This window comes from Camelina sativa, chromosome 11 (assembly GCF_000633955.1).
Source record: "Camelina sativa cultivar DH55 chromosome 11, Cs, whole genome shotgun sequence".
Lineage (NCBI taxonomy): Eukaryota > Viridiplantae > Streptophyta > Magnoliopsida > Brassicales > Brassicaceae > Camelina > Camelina sativa.
The window spans coordinates 45325469-45349608 of NC_025695.1; the positions used below are offsets into that span (position 1 = coordinate 45325469).

At 36.5% G+C, this 24140-nt stretch overlaps 10 protein-coding genes across 14 annotated transcripts in view; 3 read left to right on the top strand and 7 right to left on the bottom strand.

Annotated features, from left to right (window-relative positions):
• The window catches only part of LOC104726535, a 9329-nt gene extending 4595 nt beyond the window's left edge, over positions 1–4734 (top strand). Inside the window, exon 2 of one of the 2 annotated variants that reach the window (XM_010445407.2) lies at positions 4357–4734. In XM_010445407.2, the coding sequence (XP_010443709.1) occupies positions 4357–4570 (214 nt within the window). In that variant the 3' untranslated portion in view covers positions 4571–4734. Of the gene's footprint in view, positions 1–3228 lie in introns of those variants that run through there. The other variant, XM_010445406.2, reaches the window with a different exon arrangement.
• On the bottom strand, positions 47–1464 carry LOC104726536 (suppressor of disruption of TFIIS-like). Its single transcript, XM_010445408.2, has 7 exons — positions 1429–1464; positions 1234–1311; positions 1060–1125; positions 847–944; positions 594–719; positions 278–505; positions 47–145 (listed from the first exon to the last, which is right to left on the bottom strand). Exons 2-7 carry the CDS (start codon positions 1280–1282, stop codon positions 65–67), a joined length of 648 nt encoding a protein of 215 aa, XP_010443710.1. The 5' UTR covers positions 1283–1311; positions 1429–1464; the 3' UTR covers positions 47–64.
• LOC104726538 (uncharacterized serine-rich protein C215.13-like) lies at positions 5258–8176 on the top strand. Its single transcript, XM_010445409.2, has 2 exons — positions 5258–6081; positions 7451–8176. The coding sequence occupies exon 2, from the start codon at positions 7534–7536 to the stop codon at positions 7981–7983; it is 450 nt and encodes a 149-aa protein (XP_010443711.1). The 5' UTR covers positions 5258–6081; positions 7451–7533; the 3' UTR covers positions 7984–8176.
• Positions 9063–10599, bottom strand: LOC104726539 (zinc transporter 2-like). The gene is made up of 2 exons (XM_010445410.1): positions 9887–10599; positions 9063–9454 (listed from the first exon to the last, which is right to left on the bottom strand). Exons 1-2 carry the CDS (start codon positions 10569–10571, stop codon positions 9063–9065), a joined length of 1077 nt encoding a protein of 358 aa, XP_010443712.1. The 5' UTR covers positions 10572–10599.
• Positions 11638–13329, bottom strand: LOC104726540 (1-aminocyclopropane-1-carboxylate oxidase homolog 11-like). Its single transcript, XM_019231426.1, has 3 exons — positions 12655–13329; positions 12179–12500; positions 11638–12090 (listed from the first exon to the last, which is right to left on the bottom strand). The coding sequence occupies exons 1-3, from the start codon at positions 13179–13181 to the stop codon at positions 11839–11841; spliced, it is 1101 nt and encodes a 366-aa protein (XP_019086971.1). The 5' UTR covers positions 13182–13329; the 3' UTR covers positions 11638–11838.
• On the bottom strand, positions 13534–15058 carry LOC104726541 (1-aminocyclopropane-1-carboxylate oxidase homolog 12). Of its 2 annotated transcripts, XM_010445414.1 has the most exons (4): positions 14426–15058; positions 14278–14354; positions 14033–14178; positions 13534–13933 (listed from the first exon to the last, which is right to left on the bottom strand). In XM_010445414.1, exons 1-4 carry the CDS (start codon positions 14950–14952, stop codon positions 13682–13684), a joined length of 1002 nt encoding a protein of 333 aa, XP_010443716.1. In that variant the 5' UTR covers positions 14953–15058; the 3' UTR covers positions 13534–13681. The 2 variants fall into 2 exon arrangements, with proteins under 2 accessions (XP_010443716.1, XP_010443715.1); XM_010445413.1 differs by having other exon boundaries at positions 14033–14354; positions 14426–15057.
• Positions 15926–17567, bottom strand: LOC104726542 (1-aminocyclopropane-1-carboxylate oxidase homolog 12-like). The gene is made up of 3 exons (XM_019231656.1): positions 16936–17567; positions 16417–16738; positions 15926–16324 (listed from the first exon to the last, which is right to left on the bottom strand). Exons 1-3 carry the CDS (start codon positions 17460–17462, stop codon positions 16067–16069), a joined length of 1107 nt encoding a protein of 368 aa, XP_019087201.1. The 5' UTR covers positions 17463–17567; the 3' UTR covers positions 15926–16066.
• LOC104726543 (protein SENSITIVITY TO RED LIGHT REDUCED 1-like) lies at positions 18038–19482 on the bottom strand. 2 transcript variants are annotated; one of them, XM_010445415.2, is made up of 2 exons: positions 19303–19482; positions 18038–19190 (listed from the first exon to the last, which is right to left on the bottom strand). In XM_010445415.2, exon 2 carries the CDS (start codon positions 19077–19079, stop codon positions 18264–18266), a length of 816 nt encoding a protein of 271 aa, XP_010443717.1. In that variant the 5' UTR covers positions 19080–19190; positions 19303–19482; the 3' UTR covers positions 18038–18263. The 2 variants fall into 2 exon arrangements, with proteins under 2 accessions (XP_010443717.1, XP_019087172.1); XM_019231627.1 differs by having other exon boundaries at positions 18038–19212.
• Positions 19832–22236, top strand: LOC104726544 (transcription factor BOA-like). Of its 2 annotated transcripts, none has more exons than XM_010445416.2 (2): positions 19832–20935; positions 21763–22236. In XM_010445416.2, exon 1 carries the CDS (start codon positions 20029–20031, stop codon positions 20929–20931), a length of 903 nt encoding a protein of 300 aa, XP_010443718.1. In that variant the 5' UTR covers positions 19832–20028; the 3' UTR covers positions 20932–20935; positions 21763–22236. The 2 variants fall into 2 exon arrangements, with proteins under 2 accessions (XP_010443718.1, XP_010443719.1); XM_010445417.2 differs by having other exon boundaries at positions 21848–22236.
• LOC104728995 (UDP-glycosyltransferase 76E1-like) overlaps positions 22834–24140 on the bottom strand; it is a 2800-nt gene continuing 1493 nt past the window's right edge. Inside the window, exons 3-4 of the mRNA XM_010447899.1 lie at positions 23937–24138; positions 22834–23861 (exon numbers count right to left, since the gene is read on the bottom strand). Coding sequence (XP_010446201.1) covers positions 22957–23861; positions 23937–24138 — 1107 coding nt within the window. The 3' untranslated portion in view covers positions 22834–22956. The remainder of the gene's footprint in view (positions 23862–23936; positions 24139–24140) is intronic.

A 24140-nucleotide genomic window follows, 5' to 3' on the forward strand; every position in this document is an offset into this window, starting at 1 on the left:
AAATAAATTTAACTTTAGTAACTTTTTTTTATTTTTTTTAGTTAGTTAGGTATTGTTTAACATGTCAACCGGTTCTTACCAAGATTGTATGGAGACCAACGGCTTTTCCGGTTTGGATGTTCCGGACACTGTCGTCGAAGAACAACTACACACAAACAAAAAAAACATGATAATGTTGATTAGGAGATATATAAAAGGATTGATTAAGGGAAAATCTTACTCGATCAACCCCGAAAGAGAAGTCTAAATGTTTAGTTATTCGTTTTATGAAACTTACGGTTTTGTGAGGATCAAGCTGAGCGATTTCGAATGCTTTCTCGAAAGCAATCTCGGTTGGTTTACAGATAACAGGATTCTCGGGAAGATGACCTGTCTCGCAAGAAACCTCAGCCTCGTTGATCACAGGGTTTAAGGTCTCGAAACTTATGATTCTTTCAAAACAATCTTCAATGCCGAGTCTTTTTAGAGCCCTCATCACATGACCATCATCTCCATTCGAGAAAATCTTAACAATCAAACCCGAATATTATGAATACAACGTAAACATCTAAAAGTTAAAACTAAGAAACAGACAAGATGAAGAAAAACAATACCAATTTTCGGAAAGGTAGACTAGTGAGGAGATTTCTCAGAACCGGGTCCGGTTTAAGATTTTCATAAGGTAATCTCCCATGAACAAAGCTGTGGTACTCGTCATTATCGAATTCATAACCTACAGCCTGCAGAAGAAATGGTCTTGTATATTAAATATGATTTAACCTATATATAGACCACAAATTATTTATTGTGTCTACTACATCTATGATCTATCCATTGACCAACATATATGATCAAAGTAAATTTTACCTTAAGCCCAGCCATTGTAGTTCCATGTTTCTTGTAAAGGATATCATTTAGCTCAACTACTCCCTCTTCATCTATTCCAAGCTTTTCAACCATAAATTCTGCACAAGGGTAATTTGGTGATTTTAAGGTATTTTTTCTTCTTCTTCTTCTCCATATGATATATGTTAAACATATAAAGAATTAATCAAAAATATGAAGAGTTAATTAGCATACCTATAATGTTGTTGGTGCATGCGTCTGATAAACCAGAGCTGAAAGGGTAAAGAGTATCGTCCAAATCTATTGGAAAGACACATAAAGACATATATATATATAGATCAATAAAATTTGTAATTTGCTTCCATTTTCTTGAATGTAATTTAAACAAAATCAAACGAAACTTCTTACCAAAGAGGAGACATTCATATCTTGGTGGAGAGGTGTTCACAAATTCCATTTCTTCAGAAACTGCAAATCTGATTGGTTCTAAAAACATCGTAAACAAAGAAAACTAAAGAATGAGCATTTAAAATTTGAAAACTTAGAAAAAGAAATACATGTAGAACAGTACTCTGGTTAGGTAAGGTTAGAAGAAGCAATTACCTCGAATAAAAGATGAGAGAAAAATAATAGACGTGAGAGAAACGAAGAAGAGAAAAAATATTTGATGAAGAAAAGAAGAGAAACGCAGTCTTTATATATAAGAAAGTTGAATACGTGTGAGAGAATATATAAAGTCACTAAAATAATTGAGTATTAAATTAATTATTTAGACAACGAGTAAGTCTTTGCTTAATCATCAAGTTTATAATATTTTTCGTTGTCAAAAAAAGAAATTTTATGATTCCCATTAAATGTGCAATTCAAAAGCATATAGATATTTCATTAGGCATTACAATAAAGTCCACGCGTCAATAATTACATATCCTTCTCTTTGATCATGTCACCCTTCCCAATTTGATCTAGAACTAGAATATACAATAAGAAAGACTTCTGTGACTGAGATATTCTTGACCGTGTGACATTAATACCTATTTTTTTTTTTCCTTACTATTACCTCCTCAATATATACATTTAATGTAAGACCCGAATTGGTCTTATTTTTGTTAAAATATTTTTGGTCTTAAACTGAAAAAATTCTACTATATTAATTGGTAGGCACAAATATGAAAATAATCTTAAAATGTGTAAAAATTACATTCAATTGCTATTAGAAAAATTTAATTAAGATTAATTAATTAATTAAAAACGAAAATTGGGGACACATAAAATAAAATAAAATGTAGAAAATTAAAAAAAAAAATCTATTAGAATCAAAACTAATTTGTATTTTAAAAAAAATTAACAGCTAATATTTTATAAATCTAATTGAATAAAATCTATATGATTACAAATTTTATCAAAAAAACTTTTCCAGCAGGGGTTAAATTTTTTATTAAAAATCAAATGTAATAAAATATATAACAGTTCTCTTAGATTTTAAAATTTTTTAAAAAAGATATAGATATAATATCTTATCTATTTAAAAAAGTTATATTATCTTTTAGCCACCATTCTTTAGGAAAATAAAACTAAGTTGAGATTTGAATATATTAATGTTTGAAGGTGCTTATTACAGACAAGTAAGAGAACCCAAAGCAAAAAAAATCATTGTTTTTTAAAAGGTTTTTCAGATGCTTTATTAGATATATTTAGTTGCTCTTTTTACATGTTAGTTATATTTTTTTACTTACTTCACAACTATAGCAAGAGTTGCGTTTAATTGACAAAGGTTTAAGCAATTTTATTTAATAAACATTTGTAAAATACAAAAAATTTAATATAAATAAACTGAATTTTTAATCACAAATATTTATAAATAATATAATAATAAAATAAATTATTAAAAAATTTCATAAAAAATGTTCAGCCGGCTGTTTCCCCGCGGGTTAGTACCTAATATATATATATTGGAGACGACTTTATATAGCACAAAAGGGTTAAATCATAATAATATATAACTCTAATTTTGATATATAAGTACAGTATGCTACTAGTGTTCGTGACAACAAATCTGTCATTATTTATTGATTTGCACCTTTGCACTAAATTAAATTACGCTGGAAAATGACAAATGAAAATTAATAAGAGTCTTTTAAAGTTGGGAGTTTCAACAACTTAAGCCCACACTTCATAAAGGCGCCATGTGCAGCGACCGGTCGGTTTTCAACGGTTAGGACCCCGCCGGCGGCGTTACAGTCAACACATTTTAACTGAGCCAAATTTATAGAACCTTCCTCACTTTTTACATTTTTGCCCCCAAGCCCGTTACGCTTTTCTAGACCTTAACCTATTTTTTTCATACTGGGCTAGTTTCTATTAGCCCATAAGCCCATTTTAAATTATCGAACAGCGAAGTGAAAATTAATTACTTCACTTTCTATCTGTGCGGAGATTATCTGTTTTCTAGTTTTCAGGTTCGAAGCAAATATGAAGCTGAGAGTTTTTTCCTGAATCTTTTGTCTTTGTATCTGTTTTTTTCTGTTCTTCTTTAAAATTATATTCCGCCATGGAAGCTGTGCTTCTCTGCTCGAAGGTTGTTCCTCGAGCTACGACGCCGTTGGAAGATTCCCGAAAGTTTTCGTTCAGGCATTTGAACAAACACCTTAAGTGCAATTCGATTCGTTCTGATTCCAGAAACACTCCGCTACTTCCAAGTTTTGAAGCCATTAAGAGTCCATCTATCTGGAGAGGTGCTTCGTTCCCAGTTAGAAAAGGTTCATGGGTTTCGCCCAGATGCTCGATTTCTAGCTCGACTGTTTCCGATTCCGATAACCCTTTCCTTGGCCGATTTAAAACCTTCTCTTTTGGTTCACTGGTGGAGAAAGTTCGGGACTTGAAGAAATTGAAGCCCATAGATGTGGCGAAGTTAGCTCTTGTTCTATCGGTTGTGACTTTGGCTGCTAAAAAGATCGTGACTTTGGCTCTGGACCCTTTCTTCTGGATGTATTTCAGCTGGACATGGCTGTTCTGGCCTTGGTTTATCGCTGTGGGGCTTGCGGGTTACGGGATTTATTGTTTCCGTAAGCACTGGCTTGGAGAAGCCAATGCCTTTGAGCAGCTTGGTATTGTGAGTTCAGTTTTCACATGGCTTACACTTGTGCCTCCTGCTTATTTCAATGGTTATCTTGAAGGCTGGCCTTATGTGTTCTTCTTGGCTTATCATTACTTCTTCTTCTTCAATGTAACTGTGAGAAAAAGGCTCTATGGAGATTACTATGCTCGCTCCCATGATCCCAAATGGGATGTGAACACGCCTTTATGGTCTCGGGTTTTGTTTGGTGTTGGTGTCATGGTTGGACATTGGCTTGCGGCTTTTGAAGGACCTGAATTGCATCGTTTACCAGGTGGTTGGGCCAATGTAGGGATATGGATTTTGATTGTGGTTACAATGCTTATGCATTACGATTCAACGCTATATCTTGCTAGATATTCTGAAAAGGTTGTTGTTCCAACGGCTGTTGTGCAATTTGGTCCTTATAGATGGGTCAGGCATCCGATATATGCTTCTACGATGCTTCTTTTCGCTACATACTGCACTGCTCTGCGTGCGCCTTTGAGTCTGTTGTTTCTTTTAGCGGTTTCTTTGGTTTACTATAACAAGAAGGCAAAGCTGGAGGAAGAATTGATGGTGGAGAATTTCGGACAAAGCTATTCGGATTATGCTGATAAGGTTAGGCACAAGTTCATTCCTTTTGTTTACTAGTGCTTTTAGAGGAACATGTATTGTGTGTCTAGTTATCTGGTATCTATCAGTCAGAGATGTATGAATGAAGCTGAGTTGGATTTTGTTATTTTTAATGGTAATGTTAGGCTTGTGAAAGGGATATGCTTTTATGCTATTCATGGTTCTCTTACTTTCTATTTCAAGATATTTGTCATTAGTAATTAACTAGTAATATTAAGTTTAAAGTTTAAAACTTTGGGTTAGCACGAATCTGAAAAGTGATTGGCTCTTATGAAAACCAAACTTCACATCATCTTTGATTGCTTGTAGCTGTAGCTTATTGAGTGTTATGTTAATTTTTCCTAACAAATATTTTGATTGAGTGCTTTATAGTATTATTAGTGCCTTATCTTTTGTCCTTGTTTTGGTGATCCATTTTCGCTGTCGCATAATCAACCGTGATTTGCTGCATCCATTTTCTTTTCTTGACTTGATCCATTTAATTGGGTACATGTGACCCTAATTTTGTAAATCTCCTGATCTAAACTGAAACCCTGACTTAAAGTTTATGAACAACTCCAGTTAAAAACTAAATCTGCCTGCTTTCTTTCTGAGTGTTTTCGCCTTTACACGTAAGAAACCGCACAGGGAACAATCTTAATCATGATTAGTCTAAATAAAGTGAGATTTCTAATCTAATAATTTTCCTAATCCCACTTGTTCCACACTAATCAATCATGTTTAGTTTAATAAAATTCTTCTATCCTGATACAAACTTTATTTTTTTATCGTCCTTTGCATTTGCAACCCATTATCAAACTCCACCTGGAAATGTTTTTTTAATTGGCTTCTTCATGGTACTTTGGAGAAAAAAAGGTTTTGAGGTTTGTGTATATAAAACACTTGAGATCTTGATATATGTCATATTGAAAACTCTTTAGGTTTGGCTTCTGTTCCTGACACTTGTATAGTGAAGTGGGCTTGTGTTACATTGATGCAATCTCTCTCTCTTTATTCAAAAGTCAATTAGAGATCTTGATGCTACTTCTGTCCCTTTCCAAGTGATTTTACATCGACCAACTAGCTTTCTTCATATGAGTGTATATATTCATGTACCTATCCCTCTCAATTCCTTATCACCAAAATCATCTTGCTGATTCATTTGCTTTCAGAATCATCTTGCTTTCCTCTTTGCTTTTTTTCATTTGTTGGGTTAAAACCAAAGAAGTTCCCAAATTTAGAGCTCGAAACCGATAAGGATCTATTCTGCGGTTGATATAGCTGGGTTCTCGATGATTAGGGAAAAAGGTGTAGCCCTTTGGTGGATGTAATCAGCCAGTAGTCGCAGATGCAGCACCATTAAGATTCACAAGAGATGTGGTTCCCTTTGTTTTCGCCCCTCGATCCGAAGAAAAGGGTTCCTTTCGAGTGGGAATCTTGATGATGCTGCATCAGCAAATACATGGCTACTATTGTCAGTTTCTTTGTTCATTCTCTAGTAAAGATAGTCTTGGAGATCGATCTTACAAGGACGACACAACACCAAGAAGGTAAAGTCTCTTTTATCTTCTCTGACTCTTCACAATTTCTTGATCATGCACATGTTGTGAAATAGCTTTTAATTAATGGTGTCTCTATCTTGCTTATGTTATTGGCATAACCATTCACATGTGGACCTTTCAAAGGATCCACCACACATGCTTTAAAAAACCAAACAAGATTATAACAACTGTGTAATTAAAACACTGATAAGGTTCTAAGTTGAATGTGAATAATAGTGAGAGGTCTCTTGTGGTTACGGTTGTGGGAACTCACATGGCCACATGTGAAAATGGTCCATAAGTGTGTTTTTTTAGTCAATTCTTTGCCGTTGGTCCCAAGCTTTATTGTGTTTTTATATAGTTTCTTTGACCCGATCAAGAGAAAAATTAAACATTGTTTCCACATGGATCATATGAATCTCGAGGCACATTTTACTTGTTGAAAAATATCTTGGTTAAGGCTTAAGGGAGATTCTAGTGCAGAGAGAAACTGTAAATAAGAAAGTTTTAGAAAGATTCTTTTTAATAAAATTATATTAGGAATGTTCAAAATTTACATAAATTGGTGGTCAATCGTGCAATGGAATATTATTTGTGAAAGTAAATTCAGATTTCACTTGCTATTTGTTTTACGACTTTTTCTTTGGCTAATCGTACACTAATGGTCCCAACTCGTGATAATGTTTTTAATCCCGCCTTTGTAAGCTTTTTGAATAAGTAATTGAAGATGACAGAGCTTGTAAGTAATGACGTCGATAACATATAGTTTATTAAACTTGTGTACTTGTTGAAGACAAAAAAAAAAAAATGCTTGTGTACTTAAATATTAATATGTGAAGTTGTAGTCCGATAAATCAGAATCTCTCCTAAATTTGACCCAAAAAAAAACCAGAGTCTCTCAAAGATGATATGCCATGTCACATTTGAAAGAAAAAAAAAACGAATAATGTATATGAATTGTTTAAATTTCTACATAATCCTATTACCCATGCATATATAATTAACGTTATTGTACATGTTTTATATTGTAAATTGTTGAATGGTTTGTCACTTTTCAAGTGTATTATTACGTTTAAAAACATAATTCAAATTTGCGTTATACCTTGAAAACATTAATATGTACAACTGTCTGTTTAGTTAATTTTTAAATCTTTTTAACAATACTGAATAACACCACAATAATATTCAATTTTTCTCGATTTAAGAAAAATATTATTTCCTTGGACAATCTCTATAGATACATGTGTGTGTAATAGTAGACAAATGTAAATATAACAAAATTGTATAGTAATATAAGTTTGACCTATATTTCATATTCTAACTCACTAATATTCTCTTTGCTCCGTCTTCAATTCAAACATCAAACACACTCACACAGAGAGATACACGCATTGATGTACATTTATTACATACTGAGTAGTTTGATCAGAAGAAACGACTGAGAAAATCCACTCTTGATTGATGGATGATGAGACGTTGTGGAAAGTTTCCAAGAAAGATTTCATCTCCGAAACCACTCATTTCTCTTCAAAACATCATGTTTTCACACGAAGCTTCTCAACAAAAGCTTCTTCTTCTTCTTCAAAACCCGTAGTATTCACACGAAGTTTCTCAACTAAACCCACTTCGTATTCTTCATCATCAGAGCCCACCTTTAGACGTAGTTTCTCTGCAAAACCGACTCCTTCGAAATCTCCGTTTCTGTCTAGAAGCGGTTCAACGAAATGCCAAGCTGATGGTACATCTTCCACTACTTCTTCTGCTTCCAAGTGTTCCATCTCTCGGAGCTTGTCTCAGAAAGGAGCTTCGGTGACCCGAAAGTGTCGTAATATGGCCAAGGAGCACAAGTCTCGGTTTTACATCATGAAACGCTGCGTTTCAATGCTCGTTTGTTGGCACAAACATGCCTGAGAGATCATCGTTATGAATGTGAAGAAACAAACAAGACTAGGTTAAATAATTACAGATTTTTTACTCTTTTTTTTTTTTTTGTTTCATTTTCTTTACACATCTTTTAATTTTTTGAAAGCACAAATCTGTATCGATGATACACTCTTTCCATTTTAATTAAATGTATTTTTTATTACGCAGTGTTCTTTTATACTTTAAACAAAAAAAATACTAGTAGAAAGAAAAAACTGCAAAATTAAAATTACTTTGCAATTGAAAAATATAATGGACTACTATTTTGTTTTGTTTTGTTTTATTGTGCCAAAAAAAAGTCTAACATATACTATACATTGAATGATTGTGTTGAACATCATTTTTTTTAGAATCGCATTTGTATCATCGACTACGGCTCGAATTGTAATGTAACAGTACAAAGTGTTACTGAATTTATCTTAGTCAAACTATATTTTTCTAATTTTTTTTCTAAGTTGTTTTCTTTCGATTGAAATGGTTGTATACTACAGACGGAGTAATATTTGTATTGAAGTTAGAGAGATTCCTTCTGAAACATTGGGAAATTAAAAGACATAAACAAAACTGTACCAAGTGTCCGGTGTTCCAGGTCCACCGTTCGCATTTATATTTGTCGGTCCATATTATTGTTAAATAGTAAATATTGGTACTATCGTTTTGAAATACTGATTTGATAATAAGTATATAACTATTTGCAAATTAAACCGCATTGATTTACACTTTTTGTTTGTTGGTTCAATCGCATTGTTGGGCTTGACATTGGCCGAATATAATCTGTAATGGATCTTTTAAGATCGTATGTGACAACTAAATCCATTGTGCATGTGAATCTATTTTTTCTTCTTCTTCTATTTGTCTCCGTTAGAGAGTATTTGGAATAGAGAAGCCGAAAATGGCTTGGTGGCTCCTCAGCAGTCATCACAAATGCTTACATTTTCTGTTTTACAACGATTTACATTGAGTTGTTAATCCAACGAACATTAATAATAAGAAGAAAAAAAACAATAATTTGAACAAAGATAGATGGAAAAAAACTAATTAATGAAACTAAAGAGTATCACCAAAAATCAATCCCAAATCATAACAAAAGAGAGCAAAGCAACTCCGAGGAAGACAGCAAGAAATTTGTAGACTGGCTTGTCGAAGTAACATTTCTCACGAGGCTTGTATCCCTTCGAAATGAGATGGTTAACCGCAACATAAACGAAAACTCCGCACGCAAGGCTCATAGAGATCGCATAGGTCCAGTCACCAGCGGCTCCCTGGCTAGTGGCATTGATGCCAATGCCAATCCCAACGCCTATGGGACTCGATATACCAAAGGCCAAGGAGTAGACAACGGTGAGGAAGAATGGTCGTTTGGGGATTAGCTTGAGGAGAGCTATTCCCATTGCTACAGCTGCGAAGACCTTATGCAATGATATTGTCCATAGGTTTCTCCAAGCGTCGCTTTTAGTTTCTGACCAAAATATTCATAAGCGAACAGAATAAATGTCTCAAACTTACATATATATACACAACATGAAACGGCCGCGTCCAACTATAATTATATTAGGTTTGGAATTTGTGACTTTCGTATTAATTTCGTAACACCTAGCTAGATTTCTCTACTAGATTATACCTACAAGAATTCAGTTCTGGTTACAACATGAAGATGGTACAAGCATATATATCATGGTCACATAACATTATAGCTAGTATATTGCATATATAAGATACTATCTTTCTGAATTTACACTTTCGATCAACAATGAGATGTTCCAAAACCTAGAACTTAGACCTAACTAATATAGAATGAGTAGATTACCAAAAAGTCACATAAAATGAATGACTAGTTTAGCTACATGGTTATTTAGTGAGAAACCAAATTAGGGTTTTCATTGATAGTTACCTGAGAGTCCAATGGCGATTCCCTCGAAGATGGAGTGAAAGCAAAGTGCAAAAATCAGCAAAGCTGTGTCTCCAAATCCAGTAGTCCGCAAAATCACTTGATTCACATCCACACCAGTACTTCTTATCTCACGATGGCCTTCCTCTTTCACTGCCGCATCATCATCATCATCATCCACCCTCGACTCTCCGGCGCCAGCTCCCCCGTGGTGGTTATTACTCCCAGCCGCTACAAACGAAACCGCCACGTCTGCGAGCATTGTAAGGCAATATCCAGCGGCTGCTAACATGAAGGCGTAAGGATACTCTTTGTGTTTTAACCCTCTAAAAGTCTCGTTAGCGTCGCTGAGGAAATGGATCAGAGCGGTCGCGAGGAATATCCCACCGGAGAATTGAGTTCCGAGGAGGAGAAATGACTCGTTCCATCGGTAAAAGTAAGGTGAGATACCGGCTAAGAATGTGCTAAAGAAGAGTATTATAATACAATAGATCTTTACAAGCACCAAGCTTTTCGATCGGAGATTCACGACGGTGGTTGTTCCGGTTACCGGAGGTGGTTGGTTGGTTGGCTCTTCTTCGTCTCCGTCGTCTATGCCACCGTGAGAAAGGATCAAGGAGAAGCAGAGGCAGAGAATAGAAAAGAAAAAGAGAGTTGACTTTAGGGTTTTGGAAGAAGACAAAGCCATTTTAGTTAGTTATTGTTTTTCTTGTTTTTTTTTTTGTTTCTCAATTATTGTTTGTTTGTGTTGTGTTCTTTTCTCAATTGATGAAACATATATATTTTTAGTGTATGCTTTTTTATATATCTTGTTGGTGATTGTAGTACAGTGTTGACTTTATTTGTTGGAGATTTGCTGTGACAAGTACAACGGTAAAGTAATTCGGAAGTTGTACTACAAAAAAAGTACAAATCATCGCCGGCGACCGAAGAGCTGTTTCCTTGTGAAACGCCATGTACTAAATTCAAGCATCACCTATAATTAGTATTAGAACGTTGACATTATCAAAAATACTGCAGAATATTATCAAATCAAATTGTTTCCCAAATAGGTTTGCCTTTAATAGCAAAAATATTGGATATATATAATTCCATTTCTATTCCTATGGTTATACGAAATAGGCAGAGTGAAAATATTTGTAGTATCTCTTTTTCTGTCAGCATATATTTTATATCTTTAAAGAAACTAAATGTAATCACTTTAATTACTTTAATTATGTGCCACGTATAGAGAATGGAGTCACAAATTCAGAAAAAAAAAAACACTAATTATACTATTAATAATTAAAAATGTCAATAGTTCAACGAATTAATAATTAAAAAAAATCAATTTTTGTTATACAGGATCCATATAATCATATGCATCATATATAGAAAAAAAAAAAGATTTTTGGTCGAATATCTATAATTTTCGGTCTAATTCGCATCTTGCATAAGAAATTGAATAAAGAAATGCAGAGACCGTGCCCGTCTTTGAGTATCTATCATATTATAAAAATGTTGTAAACATTCAAATAATCTAGTGGTGATGGAGGGCATGACGAATCTGAGCATAATGACAGCTATATCCATACACATTGATTAAGTGACTTGTTACCCTCTTTAAATCTATATGTTATTCATAGATTTATCCATGTATCTATATAATTTTTAATATGGATGTCGGATAGTATTCAAGTAGGAGCCAGAGTTTTTGTCAAGTCACTTGACTCAAGTGTAAAACATGCACTAATTTTCTTATAACTACGTACGGCTAAAGAATAAAGATCCATATACAGAGTAGCTTAACACACATAATAAACACATTAATTCTTCTTATTTTTGGTACATTGATTTAAGTGTTGCAGAGCCAAGAACAGAGTAGCTGATGCAAGGAACACACCAATATATATATATGGTACGAATACTTACAAACAAACAAGACAATATTACTCTTTATATATATCTCGTTAGTTTCATATCCTGAAATTCAACAGATGCGATGTTCCATCAAGACCTTTCTTAAAGTATCCTTCTGAGTATGCTCTTAAGGTTGTGTCTCTGTATTTTGGAGGGTTTTCTTCAGACAGAAGCTCTTTCATCGGTCCATAAACTGTTGAGTTCTCACGTATACTTGAGCTGAAAAAGCTTGCTACTGATATCCTTGGGCCTCGTGTATTCGCAAGCACCCTATGCTCCACACTTATAAACTTATCGTTTGTTATCAGCTGCAAAATCAAACCCCAATATACATTAGCAAAAAACACAATTAATTTTAAGGGAATCTATTTTTTTCTTTTCAGATTGTTGCTTTACCTGCAAGAAATCTCCAATATTGACAACGAGAGCTCCCGGAAGAGGAGAGACATCGACCCAAGAGTCTTGATGAAGAATCTGAAGACCACCGATATCGTCTTGAAGAAGAACCGTGAGGAAAGAGTTATCTGAGTGTTTACTTATACCTAAAGTTAGGTCAGGTTGTGGACAAGGTGGGTAATAGTGGCAGATCATAAGCAAACTCTTCAAGCAATCCATGCTCTTAAGGATCTCAGATTTCAAACCTAGTGCTTCAGAGAGAAGTTCAAAGAGCAAATCGCCTAAACTCAGCACATGCTTTGTGTATTCAATCATAGCATCCCTGAGACAGTTCAATACTTTTCGAAATTAATCACTCTCCCTTTAAGAAAATGAATTATTTCTTGACTATTCAATCACGCTATTAGTTGAAGTTAAAGATCAATTTCTTCTTGACTGTGTCCGGTTAAACAAAAAAGTTAGTATGTTTCCGTTACCTGCAAGTCTCTGGGAGCTCCTCAGGCGTAGGAGGATCAGGAGCCATGTAACTAGAGATAGAATCTCTCCAAGTAAGAGAAGGTGAGGAACTGTACAGATCAAAGTTACTGCTATATGTAAATTTGTTCTTGGTGAAATCACGCGAGTAATATGATTTCTTGACCTCATGATCTTCTTCCTCGTGAAACCTACGAACAGCATCTTTAATCTCTTCAAGAACGTCCAAAGGAACATCATAGTTAATCACCTGGAAGAATCCCCAATTCTCCACCGCATATTTGACTTTCTCCACGACGGCTTCACGCGACGCTTTGTCGACGCCGATGCTTGCAAAGTCGAGGGTAGGGATCGCTAGGTCTGAAACAGAGACAGATGGTTTCTTGTTGGGTAAGGTATCTTTAGGGATGTGGAAAATTCGAGGGATTTCGGTGATTTTAGCGTCGATGAGCCCTTTTACACCTTCTTTTGTCTCGTCAAAAGCTTTGCGCTCAGTGTAAGGATCGATTCCGATAGAGTGATTAGCCATTTTACTGTTTCTTACTTCCTTCTAAGGAAAAAAAGCAATATTAAGATTAAAAAGGACGATTGAGAATAAGACAGTAGGAGTTGCGGATTCTGACCGGAACTAATGAATGATCATCAGTGAAGATTCGATAGATATTATTTACATTGATGTTGTCTGATTGTCTCTTTCTCTCTTTCTCACATTGACTTTATTAGTTGTCGTAGTTGAATTTATCTTCGCCACTTTTTGTTTTTATTAAGGACTGATTAGTGTTAATTACGCGTACATCCCTTGATTCTACGTTAATTACCGAAATTTGAGTGCTGAAAATCGAGGAGAGAATTTTGAGCGTCTTTTTTTGACTACTTTTACATCACATCAAAAGATGGATTTATTTGTTTATGTAATAGAGTAGCTTAACATACACAAATATACATTTATACACTCAGACACACGCTTCTTTTTTTCTTACTTTTGGTACACTGGTTTAATTATTGCAGAGCCAGAAATAGTGTAACTGTTCATATCCTGAGAGTAGACAGATGCGATGTTCCATCGAGACCTTTCTCAAATAATCCTTTTGAGTACTCTATTATGGTTGTGTCTCTGTACTTCGGAGGGTTTACTTCTGACACAAGCTCTTTCATCGGTCCATAAACTGTTGAGTTCTCACGTACACTTGAGCTGAAAAAGCTAGCTACTGAAATCCTTGGTCCTTGTCTACTGGCAAGAACTCTATGCTCCACACTTACAAACTTATCGTTCGTTATAAGCTGCACCAATATCAAACCCAACGTAATCATATAAACAAATTAAAAGACTCTTAATTCTAAGGTATTTGTTATTAGAATAAACAAAATTCTTATTTTCACCTGCAAGAAATCTCCGATGTTGATAACAAGAGCTCCGGGATGGGGAGAGACATCGACCCAAGAGTCTTGATGAAGGATTTGAAGACCACCAATGTTGTCTTGAAGAAGCACCGTGAGGAAGGAGTTGTCTGAGTGTTTACTTATCCCTAAAGTTAGGTCAGGTTGTGGACAAGGTGGGTAATAGTGACAGATCATAAGCAAAGTTTTCAGGCAATCCATACACTTGAGGGTCTCAGATTTCAAACCTAGTGCTTCAGAGAGAAGCTCAAAGAGCAAACCACCTAAACTCAGCACATGCTTTGAGTATTCGAACATAGCATCCCTGAGTCAATAAACAATGTTAGAATTTAGTGACTTAAGGAACTCATGAGTTACTTAGTCTGCTCTCGTTACCTGCAAGTCTCAGGGAGCTCTTCAGGAGCCGGAGGATCTGGAGCTATGTAACATTCGATAGAATCTCTCCAGTTGACAGACGACGAAGAACTGTATAAATCGAAATTACTGTTGTAGAAAAACTTCTTCTTGGCGGCATCACGTGAGAAGTATAATTTCTTGACTTCAGGATCATCCTCGTGAAACCTACGAACTGCATCTTTAATCTCTTCAAGAACGTTTAAAGGAACACCATGATTGACCACTTGGAAGAATCCCCAAGTCTCCGCTGCGGATCTGACTTTCTCTACGACGGCCTCTCGTGACGTTTTGTCCACGTGGACGCTTGCAAAATCGATGATAGGGATCTCTAGGTCTGAAATAGAGACAGAGGGTTTCTTGTCAGTTAAGGCATCTTGAGGGTGGTGGAAGATACGAGGGATTTGGGTTATTTTAGCGTCTACGATCCCTTTGACACCTTCTTTTGTCTCGTCAAAAGCTTTGCGCTCGATGTAACAATCGAACTCAATCGAGTTTTTGGTCACCATGGTACGTTCTTCCGGTCTTCCCAAGGCTGCTACAAATGCGAAGAAACAGCGAAATGAAGATAAAAAAGGAAAGATTGAGGATGAACGGTAGAGTTTGGTTTTTGGTGTGTAGGAGGACCGATTTGATTATGTCCGTTTTTTAGTGGTCCCGATTTCTGACTGTATACAACTGTTGTCTTTTCTTGTCTCTCATACTCACTTACTTGTTCTAGTTGAACTTATCTTCTACGCTTTTTGTTTTCATTAAGCACTCGTTACTTAAAATTATGCATATAGTCCTGGATTTGAATACTGAAATTGATGAGGAGAGGATCTTGAGTGTTTTCGATTCCACATCTACCCAAAAAAAAAATGGATTTTATCATGTAACTCAAGATGGCAACTCATGTCTATCTATATGTTATCATGTATCAAATTTTTCTTAACCAATGGACCATATTATTAAATAAAACAAAAAGAAAAGTTCCTCAACTATTATTTTTCCTGTTTTGTTTGCAAGTTGCAACCAATGCAAATTAGATACACATATCGCAATGATGGCAACTGATTACCATCTTAAAGACATAAAATATGAACACAAATAAAGAGAAGGTGAAGAACTGTACAAATCAAAATTACTACTGTACGCAAATTTGTTCTTGGTGAAATCAAGCGAGTAATATGATTTCTTGACCTCATGATCTTCTTCCTCGTGAAACATACGAACTGCATCTTTAATCTCTTCAAGAACGTCTAAAGGAACACCATGGTTAATCACCTGGAAGAATCCCCAATTATCCACCGCATATTTGACTTTCTCTACCACGGCTTCACGTGAGGATTTGTCCACGCCGATGCTTGCAAAGTCGATGGTAGGGATCGTTAGGTCTGAAACAGAGACAGAAGGTTTCTTGTCGGGTAAGGTATCTTTAGGGATGTGGAAAATTCGAGGGATCTCGGTGATTTTAGCGTCGATGAGGCCTTTTACACCTTCTTTAGTCTCATCGAAAGCTTTGCGCTCACACACTATTTCTATTTTCTTTCTTAATTTTGGTACATTGGTTTAATTATTTGCAAAGCCAGAAACAGAGGAACTGATCCAAAGAAAGTGGTAAAAAAAATATTGTTGACGCTTTTAATTTTCATATCCTAAAAAAAGAGAGATGCGATGTTCATCGAGACCTTTCTCAATGAATCCTTTTGAGTACTCTGTTATTGTTATGTCTCTGTACTTTGGAGGGTTTTCTTCAGACACAAGCTCTTTCATTGGTCGATAAACTGTTGAGTTCCCACGTACACTTGAGCTGAAAAAGCTAGCTACTGAAATCCTTGGTCCTTGTCTATTTGCAAGAACTCTATGCTCCACACTTACAAACTTATCGTTCGTTATTAGCTGCATCAATATCAAACCGATATAAACAAATCAAAAGATTCTTAATTCTAAAGTATTTGTTATAAAAATATATAATAAAATTCCTATTGTACCTGCAAGAAATCTCCGATGTTGATAACAAGAGCTCCGGGAAGGGGAGAGACATCGACCCAAGAGTCTTGATGAAGGATTTGAAGACCGCCGATGTTGTCTTGAAGAAGAAACGTGAGGAAGGAGTTGTCTGAGTGTTTACTTATCCCTAAAGTTAGGTCAGGTTGTAGACAAGGTGGATAATAATGGCAGATCATAAGCAACGTCTTCAAGCAATCCATGCCCTTAAGAGTCTCAGATTTTAAACCTAGTGCTTCTGAGAGAAGCTCAAAGAGCAAACCACCTAAACTCAGCACATGCTTTGAGTATTCGAACATAGCATCCCTGAGTCAATAAACAATGTTAGATATCAATTACTTTAAGGAATCATGAGTTCTCGTCAACTCAAAACCAATTAACATCTAATTTGTCTAGCTAGCACTAAATTTATATGGTGGCCGGGTGATTAGGGTTTTGGTTCAAGATCCTTCTGTTTTTAAAAGAAATAAAAAGAAGTTAATTAGTTAGTCTGTTCTTGTTACCTGCAAGTATCTGGGAGCTCCTCAGGAGCCGGAGGATCTGGAGCTACGTAACAAGAGATAGAATCTCTCCAGTTAACAGACGACGAAGAACTGTATAGATCGAAATTACTGTTGTAGTAGAACTTGTTCTTGGTAGCATCACGTGAGAAGTACAATTTCTTGACCTCAGGATCATCCTCGTGAAATCTACGAACAGCATCTTTAATCTCTCTAAGAACGTTCAAGGGAACACCATGATTGACCACTTGGAAGAATCCCCAATTCTCGGCTGCGGATCTGACTTTCTCTACGACGGCTTCTCGTGATGTTGTGTCCACGTGGACGCTTGCAAAGTCGATGATAGGGATCTCTAGGTCTGAAAGAGAGACAGAGGGTTTCTTTTCGGTTAAGGCATCTTGAGGGTGGTGGAAGATACGAGGGATTTGGGTTATTCTAGCTTCTACGATCCCTTTGACACCTTCTTTTGTCTCGTCAAAAGCTTTGCGCTCGATGTAACGATTGAACTCAATCGAGTTTTTGGTCACCATGGTACGTTCTTCCGGTCTTCTCAAGGCTTCTACAAATGCGAAGAAACAGCGAAATGAAGATAAAAAAGGAAGGATTGAGGATGAACGGTAGAGTTTGGTTTTTGGTGTGTAGGAGTAGGACCGATTTAATTATGTCCGTTTTTAGTGGTCCCGATTTCTGACTATATACAACTGTTGTCTTGTCTTGTCTCTCATACTCACTTACTTGTTCTAGTTAACCTTATCTTCTACGCTTTTTGTTTACATTAAGCACTCGTTACTTAAAATTATGCATATAGTCCTGGATTTGAATACTGAAATTGATGAGGAGAGGATCTTGAGTGTTTTCGATTCCACATCTACCAAAAAAAAAAATGGATTTTATCATGTAACTCAAGATGGCAACTCATGTTTATCTATATGTTATCATGTATCAATTTTCTTAACCAATTGACCATATTATTAAATAAAACAAAAAGAAAAGTTCCTCAACTATATATTATTTTTCCTGTTTTGTTTGCAAGTTGCAACCAATGCAAATTAGATACACATATCGCAATGATGGCAACTGATTACCATCTTAAAGACATAAAATATGAACACAAATGCATAATGAGAATACTTAGCTGAATACTACTAAGTGTTTGTTACTCAATTGCTAGTCACAACAATAGAGTAAAACATGGTAATTTGTGATAACATTAAAAAAATTTGACTGCATTGATAAGTCAATAACTTCAATTTGGTTTGCCCTCCTCCTTTTGATGGCTAAAATTATGCAGAGAAACTAATGTTACACAAGTGAAAAATCAAAGAGAGGATCTAAAATTCCTCTGAAACGAACAATGGCAGCTCTGAATCTATACCAGAACTGAAAAAATGCCAGCTTGAATCATGGAAAGCTGCAAAGTAATCATCTGACACCGTCTCAATCGCAAACTCGGTTGTGATTCTTTTTGCAGCTACGATTCGTTTGGTGGCAGAGATGACTTCTGAGTCAAACGAAACTTGCTCCTCATACATCTGAAAGCTGTTCCCAAACAATGCGATTCTAGACAACCGATCCGTTCTCCAATTTGCTTCCAATAGGTTGCTGTATAGATTAGCCTCACAGTGTGGCATAAAGAAAAGAGTAGGCTTTAAAGCTTCCCTTCGAGCTTGCTCATTCACTGATAAGACAGTGCATCCCAAAGATTCCAGGAAACTAGATTCAGTTGCAGAGAGAACTGGATCAAATACTTCAATGTTATCACCAACCCAATCAAACTCTCTCATCATCAAGATTGCAATGCTCAGCTGAAACCTCGGAGACTCGTATGACTCTATGCTGCCTATACCGTACATCACGATCTGCAGCTGTGTTTTATTGCCTAACACGAGTCGAAACTGGTCCGAAACCTCAGGAGACTTGAGCTGCTCCAAGAATGCTGTGTAAAACTTGGAGCTCTCGACTTTGTGCATCGAGATGTCCATCTTTTGCTTTAGTCTTGCTTGCCTCTGTGGATCAACTTCAAGATCATCTGATTCCCATGGTTGTTGTTGCTCATCTTCTTGAAGCTTAGGTTTCGGTTTTATTCTTCTTCCTTGTCTTCCTTTACTAGGTAAGACCACTGTCCACTCACCGTCACTTATTTCCATTGAATCTTGGTTCTTATCTAATTATTATAACTCATTTACAAGCACTACACAGTTCCCCAAAAATTAGGGTTTTCTACTCAATGCAACGATTCCATAAACTGGTTCCGCTACCTAAAACATCAACAAACAAAGTCTTCGATTCACATAAACCTAATTAATCAATCAATCAATCAATTCGATTGATTCTGATCTATCTACTTTGGAGATCGATAAAGAAACTTACGATTAGAGACGAAAACACAGGAGGGGGAGATCGAAGAAGCACGCTTGCAATTGCAAATACAGAGGAACCAGATAACGCTTGGAATATGACGGCGAACGAGTGGACTCAGTTAGACATTAATTGTGCTTTTGAGTTCAGAGTCCCTACCGAGTTCCGCGACGAGATATGGAAACAGATGGATGATTTGGAACACATGTATTGAGCTAGAAAAAAATATAATGGGCCTAGATATAGCCCAATAAAAGGCTGTTTAAAAATTTCGTTTTTAATTGACGTGTCATATCATCAGCTAGATGCCGTCAGATTGATCTTTAAACAAACAATCCAACGGCTCATGGATTAACGTTTATATGTGGATAAAGTACAATAGTATATCCAGATAAAATGTTTAGATGTACACGTGTCAGTCAAACAGACCAAGTAGACGGTGATGATGATGAAGATCTAAAAAAATATCTAGCTTTAACTTGTCCACGTAAGCAGTAAACTCAGAGCCGATATTGCACTTTTTTCACTTTTTCCAAAACAGGGCCAAAAAAAAAAAAAAAAAATCGATTTTTCTAAATTTCCCAAAAGAATTTGGAAAAAAACTAGGCTATACGAATTTTCCGGTCTTCTTCTCCGATCTCTGATCCGAAAATTTCTACAACATGTTGTTGTAGTTTGAGCTTCAAGATGACTTGATTGATTTTGGAATCCGTAATTAAAGAAGAGAGAGTGTGAAAAATGGGGAAGGAAGTTAGGATGAGCGATTACGGTGACGACGACGGAGAAGACGATGAACACGATAAGGTTCCGGAATGGGAGATTGGATTACCGGAAGGAGATGATTTGACTCCGTTGTCTCAATCTCTAGTCCCGTCGATTCTGGCGTTAGCTTTTAGTATAATCCCAGAACGGAGCCGTACGATTCACGACGTCGACCGTGCGTCGCGAGTCACGATCTCTTCGTTGCGGAGCAGCAGCAGTGGGAATGGTTACTCGGCAGCGACGGAGGAGGTCGTAGTAGTAGTAGATCGAGTTGGATCGAGTAGTCATGGATCTGATCCGAAGAAACAGAGGAGATCAGACGGAGGAGGCGGTGAGGCTGCTGCGGTTGATTCCATGGCGGAGGAGGAAGGTGATTCAGGGACTGAGAAGACATTGAAACGACCGCGTTTAGTTTGGACTCCTCAGCTTCACAAGAGATTCGTTGACGTTGTTGATCACTTGGGGATTAAATCCGCGGTTCCGAAGACGATTATGCAGCTGATGAACGTTGAAGGGCTTAGCCGTGAAAACGTCGCGTCTCATTTGCAAAAGTATAGGCTTTACTTAAAACGGATTCAAGGTTTGACGACGGAGGATGGTCCGTATTCGTCTGATCAGCTCTTCTCTTCGACGCCGGTGCCTCCACAGAGCTTTCAAGACGGCGGAGGAAGTAACGGAGCTACCGGGAAATTAGGAGTTCCTTCGATGATCCCGATGCCAGTTTATGGGAATCACGTTGGTATGATGCAAGGACAATATCATCAGTATCGTGACCATGGAAATGAATCAAACCAGTATATGATGCAGCAGCAGAATAGGTTTGGAACCATGGTTACCTCTCCTTCTGTTGGTGGTGGTGGTGACGTGAATGACAAGTAATTAGGTAAGTTTGTTTTCGTACTGTTTCTTTTTTTAAGTAAAGTTGGAATTTTTACACCATTTGAGGACTGTGTTATATAACCTCTGTTTATAATGGCTATTGTGCCCTTGTTCCTTAATTTGATGATTAAATCCTAATTTCAAAGGTTGTTTCTCGAGGATTACGTTACAAAACAGATTTGATGTATAACACACTCTTCAGAGTGGAACTTTGTAATCTAGTTCACGAGCTGACACTGAATGTAACCTAGATTTGGTGTGAGCTTCTGGTTAAGAGATCATAGACAGATCTGTATCTAGAAATAGTCATTAGCCGTCTTCAGATTCGTATTCTTTGATGTTTGTTCCTATATAGTAAGCAAGTGACGCCGAAGCTAATAGGGATAGAACTAGAGATCCATTGATTCCTCAGAATACCGGATAACTAGGTTTTGAGAGTTTTCCTCTCAGGGCTTTCACAAAAACTCTTGGATTTGTGAATACTCTTCACAATGGTTTATCAAAACCTCTTTAAATCTTTAGATTAATCAATTCATCAATAACTAAATACAATATGAGGTCTAAGAAGGCTATATATAATAGAAAACATAAAAACCCTCAAACAGAGAATATTCTAGAATAATTATAAATATAAATTAAAAAGATAATAATATTAGATATTTGGATAGTTTCCAAATATCTTGCTGCATCAGCAAGTATTATATCTATGACTTTTGATATTCGTCCATAAGGTGATAGTGTATGGTCAAAATCCTTAGGTAGATGGATTATGTATTAATTAAGTTAACTCATCTTAGCAAGTTCTTGATCTTAATTGATTCTTCGTTACAGGTTCTTGGCTTCTGGTTTCTTTTCTGCTTCGCTACGTCCTCGTGAATTTTAGTTTCTCACACATGTCCTCATTGCATTTGTATAGTAAATGATTCGAGAAAAATAGCGTTGAAGCCTGGGGTTATTGGAGAATGAAGCCTTCTATGAGTGAATTAGTTTCACTGTTTCCATTCTTATGAGGTAGATAAAGCATTCTTTGCTTATCATCACTTGTAGTCTTGTTAAATCCAAGATATCCCATCATGTTTGTTCGTTTTGTTAATTGTTATCTGTCTTTGGATAATGAAGATAGCATCAGACAAGACCCTCATGTTTCCTCACTATGACAAGTACCTCTTTGATTTATCGTTTCTTATATTAAAATAGTTTTTCTCCTTCTTAAAGAAAAATATCTTTTGATTGCGTTGGAGGGTCAGGGTCAGTGGCCACACGCCAATAAACTCCAAGTCCTATAACCATAAGGAAGAAAGTGACATTTCAACAATAAGCTAATGTTTTGTGTTTTTTTCTCTCTCTCTCTTTGGCCACAATGGGTTAGAAGTAGTGTCAGCTATATAATTTTCATATTTGGATGTAAATTAAAAAAATCTGTTAAGATATATATATATATAAATCTGCATTATAGATGAGAGAATCCATAGAATATTTCTGTGACCAATATGGAGTCTCCGTTAGAAGATCACTTTTCGATTTCACTCAATGGATGTTTGTGTTTCATTCAATGGATGTTTGTGTTCACACCATATTCTAACATTATGTTATGACTTTTATTTATGTGGGTCACTCGTGTTCTTCTTTCAAAGCGTCACGAATCTTTAATTGGTTCAGTGCATAGATTCCTTCTATTAAGAATCCAAGTTGATTGATAGAATCTCCACCGATACACTGCTTCGTCTGACATATATGTTTCTTCAATGGAGAGGCGTTTTAGCCATTTGTTCTCAGTAATAGATATGGTGAAATCACTATGTACGCGTAATTACCACAGTTTCCTAACGGAAGTTTACTAACGCAAGTTGTATGAAGAGCGTAACCCAGAAAAGTGCTCTCCAAATGCAGAAACTGATCTTATTTATAGAAGAGTGTCTTTATAGAACTGCAGAAAAAAAAAAACTACACTTAAAAAGTTAAAATAAAATACAACTTTTTTTGGTGTAGTTTTTATTTCATAATACTAAACAAATCTCTTCTGCTTTAATCTTGACTTCGAACAGAGACTACATGGAATTCTTTCAAGGAATTGACAAAGTCTTCTAATGATGAGCTCCACGAGGAACCTCCACTTCTAACAGAGGCTTCAAGCTTCTCTTTCAAGTCAATGGCTCTCTTCCTCATTTCTGCTCCTTCTTCATCCACAATCAACCTCTCTACAGCTCTCTCCACAGCTCCTTTATCCAGCTCACCCTCTAATTGAACCCCAATTCTCCAAACTCTCTCTAAGTACCTCGCATTGACTTTCTGATCGCCTGTATAAGGCCTACAGATCATTGGAACTCCTTCCCCGATGCTCTCTAGCGTCGAGTTCCATCCACAGTGACTCCAAAACCCTCCTACTGCAGGATGTCTGAGAACTTCCATCTGTGGTGCCCATTTCACAATGTAACCCCTTTCTGAAACCAACCTACTGAATTCCTCTGGTAATGACTCTATCCATTCCGAGGCAGGAATAGAACCCGGTCGGATCACCCATAAGAAAGGTTGGTTGCTATTACTTAAACCCCAAGCCATCTCCAAAACGTCTTTGGTTTCCATTAGAGCCAAGCTTCCCAAGCTTATGTAAATCACTGAGCCTAGTTTCTTCTTGTTCAACCACTCAATGCAACTCCTGTCCTCTTCTAGCAAACTAGAAGGCGCTGAAGCTGCAATGTGAAGTGGTCCTACAGGATACACTGGAACTTGTAGCTCTCGTTGTAACCATTCCAAAGATGATCTCTCTAGACAGCTTGTCGAGTTGATGATAACAGCGGAAGCTGTCCGAATGTTGACAGTCTCATTGTAAACCTTGAGTACACTCTCTAATGGTCCAAATGCTGAAGTTGGTAGGTCCTTGTACCTTAAAGGATCCAACCCTGGAAATACCTTGTCTGACACTTCAGGATCTACCAAAGTAAACAGCATGCATTTAGATTGGTTTGTCTGAATGGGATTTGTGGATCTAAAAAAATCTTAAGTACCTTTCATGTCGATCAAGAACGACTCTGCGTTGACGCTAGCCAAAACAGAGCGACAGACAAACGCAGTAGCACTTGTCGTGCTGAAGAGGACACTGGGAAGTTGAAACTCCATAACTGCAGCTTGAGAGAAGTACATGTACTCATCGTAGACGACACAAGCAATATCATTACCTTGTTCCTCCAGTAGTTGACCTATACATTGCT

Bases quoted from the DNA above. Each gene is read 5' to 3' on its own strand.
- LOC104726538 (XM_010445409.2), top strand. From the start codon at position 7,534: ATGGATGATGAGACGTTGTGGAAAGTTTCCAAGAAAGATTTCATCTCC.
- LOC104726542 (XM_019231656.1), bottom strand. From the start codon at position 17,462: ATGGTGACCAAAAACTCGATTGAGTTCAATCGTTACATCGAGCGCAAA. The intron at 16,739-16,935 runs GTAACAAGAACA...TTATTGACTCAG, and splicing joins GAGCTCCCAGATACTTGCAG to GGATGCTATGTTCGAATACT. The intron at 16,325-16,416 runs GTACAATAGGAA...ATATTGATGCAG, and splicing joins ACATCGGAGATTTCTTGCAG to CTAATAACGAACGATAAGTT.
- LOC104726543 (XM_010445415.2), bottom strand. From the start codon at position 19,079: ATGGAAATAAGTGACGGTGAGTGGACAGTGGTCTTACCTAGTAAAGGA.
- LOC104726540 (XM_019231426.1), bottom strand. From the start codon at position 13,181: ATGGCTAATCACTCTATCGGAATCGATCCTTACACTGAGCGCAAAGCT. The intron at 12,501-12,654 runs GTAACGGAAACA...GAACTGTCTCAG, and splicing joins GAGCTCCCAGAGACTTGCAG to GGATGCTATGATTGAATACA. The intron at 12,091-12,178 runs GTAAAGCAACAA...TTGATTTTGCAG, and splicing joins ATATTGGAGATTTCTTGCAG to CTGATAACAAACGATAAGTT.
- LOC104726544 (XM_010445416.2), top strand. From the start codon at position 20,029: ATGGGGAAGGAAGTTAGGATGAGCGATTACGGTGACGACGACGGAGAA.
- LOC104726539 (XM_010445410.1), bottom strand. From the start codon at position 10,571: ATGGCTTTGTCTTCTTCCAAAACCCTAAAGTCAACTCTCTTTTTCTTT. The intron at 9,455-9,886 runs GTAACTATCAAT...TATTTTGGTCAG, and splicing joins AATCGCCATTGGACTCTCAG to AAACTAAAAGCGACGCTTGG.
- LOC104726536 (XM_010445408.2), bottom strand. From the start codon at position 1,282: ATGGAATTTGTGAACACCTCTCCACCAAGATATGAATGTCTCCTCTTT. The intron at 945-1,059 runs GTATGCTAATTA...ACCCTTGTGCAG, and splicing joins ATGCACCAACAACATTATAG to AATTTATGGTTGAAAAGCTT. The intron at 146-277 runs GTAAGTTTCATA...GTTTGTGTGTAG, and splicing joins AGCTTGATCCTCACAAAACC to TTGTTCTTCGACGACAGTGT.
- LOC104726541 (XM_010445413.1), bottom strand. From the start codon at position 14,952: ATGGTGACCAAAAACTCGATTGAGTTCGATTGTTACATCGAGCGCAAA. The intron at 14,355-14,425 runs GTAACGAGAGCA...TTATTGACTCAG, and splicing joins GAGCTCCCTGAGACTTGCAG to GGATGCTATGTTCGAATACT. The intron at 13,934-14,032 runs GTGAAAATAAGA...ATATTGGTGCAG, and splicing joins ACATCGGAGATTTCTTGCAG to CTTATAACGAACGATAAGTT.